This window comes from Phoenix dactylifera, chromosome 1, assembly GCF_009389715.1.
Source record: "Phoenix dactylifera cultivar Barhee BC4 chromosome 1, palm_55x_up_171113_PBpolish2nd_filt_p, whole genome shotgun sequence".
Lineage (NCBI taxonomy): Eukaryota > Viridiplantae > Streptophyta > Magnoliopsida > Arecales > Arecaceae > Phoenix > Phoenix dactylifera.
In genome coordinates, this window is record NC_052392.1 from 22,541,423 (window position 1) to 22,549,299 (window position 7,877).

General features: G+C 43.0%; 1 protein-coding gene across 1 annotated transcript; it reads right to left on the reverse strand.

The window, feature by feature from the left end:
- Positions 1-5,913: 5,913 nt before the first annotated feature.
- LOC103722437 (transcription factor MYB44-like) lies at positions 5,914-7,365 on the reverse strand. The gene has a single exon (XM_008812994.3). It carries the CDS (start codon positions 7,210-7,212, stop codon positions 6,094-6,096), a length of 1,119 nt encoding a protein of 372 aa, XP_008811216.1. The 5' UTR covers positions 7,213-7,365; the 3' UTR covers positions 5,914-6,093.
- Positions 7,366-7,877: the final 512 nt, after the last annotated feature.

Genomic DNA, 7,877 nt, shown 5'->3' on the forward strand with positions numbered 1-7,877 from the left:
CCATCAATATTTAGGCAATACAGAGGGTGCAGCAAAAGGTGGATAACAGGACAGACAATACGTAACAAGAAGATGCATCAGTAAACAAATAAAGGTGAAGAATATTAAAAGGATGTTAAGTGAAGAGTTGGGTGAAACAGGGGTGGCAAAAGTAAAATTGAGTAATTCTTGGCTGCTTTGGGTTAAGGGGGAGGAAGAAGTATTTATGGCTTGCCAATCAAGTTGTTATTATCATGCATTATGGCGAAACAAAACAATCATCTCATGTTCATCCTCTTTCTTGCTTTACACACCACTTTTTCCGTTCATGTGGACAATATGATTATTTAGCAGGATCTTTGTCACTTTCAGCATACTAATGAACATGTGCGGTGCTAGTTGAGTGAGGATTTCTTATTACTGCTTTCTACAGTGAAAGTCCTTAGATGCCTCAAACAGTGTTGAAAAAAGAAGGGTCATATTTGTTGAAATAGCTTTTCAAAAGATTTGAAGATTAGAAGATACCTGAATGAGTGGAGTAGCATAAGGATAGCTGTTTTTGGTTGTGGCATCTATTGGTAAATCTAGCTGATAAGTCATTAAATTAAATTATGTGAATGGAATATACTTTTATGGATGTAAGAAGCGGAGTTTGATGACAGCTAATGCAGAAAATGGAGGATATTTATGATACGTATATTGAGACACTTGCATATAGCAGTGAGGCTTTAAGGTAAAGCAAGACCATTTCTCTGTTATTAATATGTTTTGTTGACCATTGGAATCATCTGCAGTTTTATCAGATAATTTTTTTTCAACATTTAGAAGCATGTGTATGAAGAAAAACTGAAACGTAAATGTACCACGTGCATTATTAACCATTATCCAGGATGAGTCAATTGGGACATCTTATTTAATGGTGTCATGCTGGCTTGAGAAGTTAATGGTTACAATTTCTGGGTACATTGTAAACTATAGGATAGGATGAGTAAAACTAAGGAAACTAAAATGCAGTTTTGGAAAAAATGCATGTAGATGATGCTATAAACCGATAGCCTGTCTATAGCCCATGGAGTTATTTGCAATAACTTAATCTTTCCAGGATGGAATAGAGTTTATGACATTTATAGTTAACCTGTCAGAGCAAAGTAAATGAGATGCAGATATAACTATTATTGACAACTGTATGTGTGTATGTAGTTAGTTGCACTGTCTTTAGTACTTGATACATACAAATGAATTATTCAGCACAACAGATCTGAAGAAATTTTTATGATAGATCAGTGTTGTGATTGCCATGGACAGCTTAAAGGCATATGTAGAATGTTATGTGGAGAAGGCTTGTTATAGTCTATTTTAAAGTCCTTGTGAGCGTCAATATGCATATTTAGACACAGCATTATGCAGTGTTCAATGTTCAACCACTCCAGAATGACTGATATGTTTGTGTACTTGAATAGCAATACCATTTAGATGCAGACTTTGGAGTAGAGTCTATAAATGATGCTAGTCTGTTGGTACACTATTTCCTTTTAGATGTTAACATGGTAAAGGTTATAGGGACATATTCACTTTTATACTTGAGATAAATTAGAGGATATCAAAGCATGCTATGCGTTATTTTATTGTCTCCATTTGGCTCTCTCTTATGATGATGACCCAAAATAGTATGATCTGGACCTGTTATGTCAGTTTTGCAGTGATCACTTTATGGGACACGAGGTTAATTGTAAATGCATAGCAAAAGCATCAGAAACAAAGGCCATTGTGTAGCTTTTAGAACTCCCGGCTTAGGAATACCAGTTTAAACCATGGGTGCTTGAAAGAATAGATGAATGATCGAGTCTTTATAATCCTCAAAGCAACCTTCATGATAGAACATAGAGGAGGGAAATATGGGGGGGTGCGAGAGAGAGCATCATTGCAATCATGAAACTTGCTGTTGGAGCTATTCGTGTGATGACATGGGTCAAGGATTTGCGTTTTTTCACCTCGCAGAAATCTATACATCATTTTCATCCATATCCAGATGGATGGTTATGATTAACTGAAATCTTTTACTTTATTGAGAATTATTGTACTCATATGCTAGTGGCTTTAAAAAAAATAATTCATTTTTTTTGATGATGATTAATTTATTATACATTCTTATATGTTGTAAATGAATCGCATGATACTATGTATAGAAAACAAGCATCTGTATGTTTTGAATTAAAGTCAAGCTATATGAACCTGTTTCCCAATTAGTTATTTCTTAAGGTATTTTAATTCTAACTATCTTGGTCAAAGTTGTATTCTTCATTAGTGGCTATTATGCTGCTCCCTGCTTCACCTAGTTTATCTGAGCTGACATATTTGGTTGCCTGGCCTGAGCATTCCGTTGGTTGTTGGTAATGAACTGGGGATTGTGTAAGTTTGTCCCCATTCAGGGATGCAGTTCACGGTCTCACGGTTAATGACCATATACCTTTAGGATTCCTTATGTGCCATCTTATGACACAGCTGAGTGGCATTCATAAAACTTGCTATATTTTCATGGCCATTTCCATATGGACCTTACATTGCATGAGGAACCCGTATTGCCGAAGGATCCGTATTCTAAAGGTATGGAAAATCTTACTAATAATGGTCTATGTAATTCTACCTTGCACCGAATTGCATAAGGATCTGTTTGTCCTATGTTGTGAAAAGGAAGTAGAGAAAATGTGATCATTCAATTCAGAAAGGTTCCTATGATTCACTGATGTTGCTCTCGTCCAAGTAACGATGTCTCTGAAAAGCGCTAAAAAGGGTCGGCTGAAATTGGTTCGAAAAGATCTTTTTTTTTTCTTTTCAAAAGAGGTTATTTGCATTGACAGAATGAGGGCAGAATTGGATAAGTAAACCTGAACTCTATGTAATGTGGTAATCTCTCTCCTATGATTTTTTTTTAAAAATAAATAATCTCAAAACCCTGGTTGGCATTCCTGTATCAGACATGAATTAAAGTAGCTGTTGTTGATATTCAATTTTTCTGCTGACCTCATTTAGGTTCTTCTGCATGATCCTCTTGTGTATCTGGACTTTTGTCTCATGTTTGGTATTGACTCCAGAGAGGCAACCTCCTGTATCTGGACTTTTGCGTCAGTAGTTTTCTACCAGGATCTCCTTTAGAGACATGCTATCCATTATTTGCAGGGGAAGGATTTCTTCTTCACCAACTTTCTCGTCTCTTCCTTGTCGACTCTGGACATGATTTGGGAATTGGGGGAATGGAACTGGTTATTCTCTGTCACTCTCGGTACTGATATCATTGTCCATCCAGAAGTAGCTAAACAAGAACAGTTTAAGGAAGATGACTGTGGGATTGCCTGCCAAAATACCTAATGTTTGACGCAGAGTTCGTTTGGGGCTGGGGGCTGTATGAGCACGCCATGGGACGTGTGACATTATCATAAGATGGGAGGAGTCTATTAATAGTTGGATAATTATACGACCTCTACACTTGCTTAGAGTCTAAGATCAAAGCGTTGAGCAAATTTTATCAAACCTAATGATACGTTGGTGGCCTTGTTTGATTGGAAATTCTTAGAACTGATTAAGGTCTATCATTATCGTCACCTTAGGACAATGGGATGTCTTTTTTGCTATCTTTCATCATGTGGCTTTGCTAGTTCCATATTTTCGTTAATCAAATTATGGTGACTTCTCTTTAGTATAAAATGATTGTGGTGGTGGGAAAGGTACTGACATCAAAGGAAGAGGGATACTAGTTGAGCTCAAGACGCAACTTTTTGAGTGTGACGCACCTTTATGTGCTTACTGCCTCCCAGCTAGCTTGTATAGAATTTTCTCAAAATCAGCTAAATTGTTGTGCACCAGGATTCGTCTCAATCATAAGTCTCTTCTGCTCAGCAACAGGATATTCTTGGTTAGATTTTTAGATTGTGCATCTAAAAAAGTTTAGGCCTAATTAGATAACTAAAGTTTGGTGGGTTTCTCTCTCTTTCTTTCTATCAAAAAACAAAAAAAATTATGGCCTATTTGGTATTGCTTTTGCGTTTTCTTTTTATTTTCAAATAATAAAAAAATATGAACTAGTTTGAACAAATATGTATAATGAAATCTTTTTGTTTTCCTAAAATTGTTTGTAATTTGGAGTAATTCTCAGCAAAGGTTAATGCTTTTAAGAAGAGTGGAAGTGAAGGTAAAGACTAATAAATGTTCTGCGAGCACCAACTTTAATATTGTATTTCCCTTACTTGTGGAGAGACAAGACCACAAATCCAACCACAATATTAAACATCCCCTCAGTTGTCTCCTTCATAATTTGATATGGTCATGTCTGATAGCTTCACATAGAATCTTATCCACCAAGCTAATTAGACCTCAATATGTATACTTTCACCCAAGCGTTTGACCAATATGTATGTAATCAAAACTGGCTGCATGCAATGGGAGCCATATGCCACCTTAGGGCCTATTTAGTTTGTAAAAAGCATTTTTTCTTCTAGAATTATGATTTTTGAAAGGTAAAATTTTTGAAAAAAGGATGTCTGGAAAAATACTTTTAGCATGTTTGGCTGACAATAGGAAAGTGAGAGATTTTTGACTCACAAAAAAGTAATTTTTTAATATTTTTTATGAAATTTTTTTATAAAATATAAAATTATATTTTAATAAAAATATATTTTTTTATTTTTAATTAATTAAATAAGAGGTATCTCGTTATTTTTTTTTTTATTTTCCACAAACCGGATGTGCCCTCAATCGAAGAGGCTCCCAACTCTGGACGCGAAGAGGGCAGACATATCTTTAAAGAAAGATACGGTTTATGTCGCGTGGACGACATTTGCCCGCAAGCGTACGCAAGTTTCGCAGCGCTCAGACTTACGGGGTTGAATCCAACCTGGAAGGGCAAGAATCCTACGTATCGCCATCCATCCGGCGAACAGCGATTCCACTGCACAAATCTCGAAAACCAATGGACGGAGGGTGGGCCACCGCGGGGACATGATTTCGGTACGTGGTCCACTATTTGACTCTTCTTCGGCAAGGAGACCAACTGTCGCATATGAGACATATCTCTGCCAGCCCTCATCAGCGTTAGTGCTCATTGGAAGCAAATAAAGTAATTAAGAAATCGACCACCCAACTGGCATGCAACGACTACCAATCTCCAATCCAATCAAAAATAGGAATGTCCCCATCAATCAAAGTCGCCACACCAATTCCTAACGCATGCATCTCATCCTTAATTAATTATCATTTTATTTCCCTCATGATTCGTGCCGTGAACGTTTTATTATTCCAGCGGATAAGGACCAAGTATCCAACCAGGTCATCGACGGATAATCATGCATCTCGAGGTGATTGCGACTGCTAATCCGGGGACTATTCAATTAATTAAGCTTTGACATCGACGCATTTAGTATTAGGTTTCTTAATGACTCGAGCCTCCCACAGCTTTTATTCTTTTTAGTTTTTATTTCTGTTAGGTTACGAAGTTGCCACCGGACCAGAAACATTAACTACGGACCCCAACAAACGCTTATTATAGGGGAAGGGGAACCGAATCAGTTAGCTGTCACCTGCCAAAACAGTCACCAGTCCAAATGAGAGAGAGAGAGTCTGCCTCTTTCTCTCGCTTTTTTCTGGAATTCAAAGTCTCTTCGTTCCTAAGGAACCAAAAGGAGATTTTTTTTTTTTTATTATTATTATCCTCATTGAAGAATGAAGACATGGGACCAAAAAAGACGAAAGAATTGGCCGGAAATAGAAAGTGCTTTTTTTTTCCGTTGTTTTCTCTTCATTAATTTCTAAACATCTTCAACAGATTAAAGCCTGAGTTGATCTCTTTTCTGTACAAAAAGAACCCCTTCATCCACCTTATTTTTGTATAGAGTCGGCAAAGAAAGGAGGGAAGGAAGGGGGGGGGGGGGGCGGGGGGGGGGGGGGGGGGGGAAGAGAGCGGATTTTAATTATATAGGAAGGGAGAGAAAAAGCGAAGCTTAGAGAGCTAAACATCTAAAGAAGCTTTTTTTTTTTTTTTTTTGGGGTCTTCTTCTTCGAAGACCTGTTCCATCCTCAATTCCTTCTTTCGTTCCGTCGATCCTTCCATTGGGAGCTAAACTACTACTCGATCTTGGTGACGCCGATCCGCTTGATGGCGGCGTTGCGGATGCTCTCCTGCGGCGGTTGCACGCACATCATGCCGCTCTGCTCCAGTCCCGACATGTAGTTTCTCACTTCGTTGCGGATCATCTCTTGCATCAAGGCCAGGAATTCAGCGCTGAAGGGGAACGCCGGCCGCCTCTCCTCCTCCGGGGGCTGCCTCCGCTCGTCGGCGGCAGCGGAGGGGGTCATCGTGGGCGGCGGAGGCGGCGGGTGGAGCGGCATCGCCTGCACCAGGGGCGGCGGCGGCGGCGGGTGGAGCGGCATCGCCTGCTCCGGCGGCGGCGGCGGCGCCGCCAGGAGCTGGAGCTGGTCTGGGTTAGCTCGGTGGTGATCGGATGGCTCGGGCTTGTCCGATCCCGGGAGGGATAGAGAGAGGGAGGTGACCGGATCGTCGTTGTTGGGCTGGAGGGTGGACGATACGGCGGGGTTGGCTTCGCCATGATGGTGCTGGTGAGTGGATGAGGCCGGTGGGACGATGCCGCCGGTTCTCGGCAGCGGGCGGTAGATGTGGGACGCCGATGCAGCCGCGGCGGCGACAGGAGAGATCAACGGGTGGCTAGAATCGCTGAGGTCAGAGCCGGATGGGCTACCGGGGCTCAAGCAGAACCCACCGCCGGAGGAGAGGACCGGCCCGACGCTGCTAGAGCGCTTGAGAGGCCGCGCCGCCGCATCATCCGCGGCCACCATGGCGGCGTCGTCGACGGCAGGAGCGACAGCAGCGGAGGAGTACTTACGCTTAAGGGTGGAGTTCCAGTGGTTCTTGATGGCGTTGTCGGTCCGGCCGGAGAGGAGGCGGGCGATGGTGGCCCACTTGTTTCCGAAGCGACGGTGGGCGCGGATGATGGCATCGTCCTCCTCCGGCGTGAAGGGGCGGTGCTCCACCTGCGGCGAGAGCTGGTTGCACCACCGGAGCCGGCACGACTTCCCGGACCTCCCCGGTATCGCCTTGCTGATCAAAGACCAGTTCCTGGCCCCATGCTTCTGGACCAGCTTCTGAAGCGACTCGTCCTCCTCCGGACTCCACGGCCCCTTGATCCGATCCATGTCCTTACTCCTATTCGACATCGACACGGCCATCGATCGATAGAACAAACCCTAGCTCAAGGAAAACCTTCTCCTTCCCCTTCTCTTCTTCTTCCCTTCTTTCTTTCGAGTTTAGTTAGGGAGGAGGCGAGCTGGTAGCGGCAAAGAACATGAGAAAGCGAAGGGCAGAAGAGAGACGAGGTTGAGTGGGGAGGAGGGGAGGACTATATAAGTGAGGGAAGAGGTGTGACCGGGAGGAGCCGGTTGGGGTGACCGGTTATAGGGCGTTGAGGGGGAGGGGGCGCACCCGCTTCTTCCAGGCAGGCGGTTGCTTGCATACAGCTGGCATGTGGACACGCGGCGGCTTATCGTGGCCGCGATCTCTCTCCTTTGTTTCCGTTTCCATTTTTTCTCTCTCCTTCCGCAGTCCCCACTACTACTCAATGATATCTCCTCCTCCCTTCTCCCCCGCAGCCCCTCACGTCCGTTTCCCGTACGGAATACCATTGCGGCTAACTAACTGCCGTTACTGGATCTCCGTTAGCCCGCTGCATTTCCCGCATTGGATCGTTTTCCGCATCGCGGGAAACGGCTGCATGGTACCGCTGACGAGGCTTTCAGCAATTCAACTGGCGTCCCATACTTAACGAGCCGAGCCCATCACGCTTCCTTTCGGCTGGCCTGGTCTCAGTTTTGACCAAGGCGTTACTCGCTTATCC

What these genes read in the sequence shown, in the direction of transcription:
- LOC103722437 (XM_008812994.3), bottom strand. Translation starts at nt 7,212, where the DNA reads ATGGCCGTGTCGATGTCGAATAGGAGTAAGGACATGGATCGGATCAAG.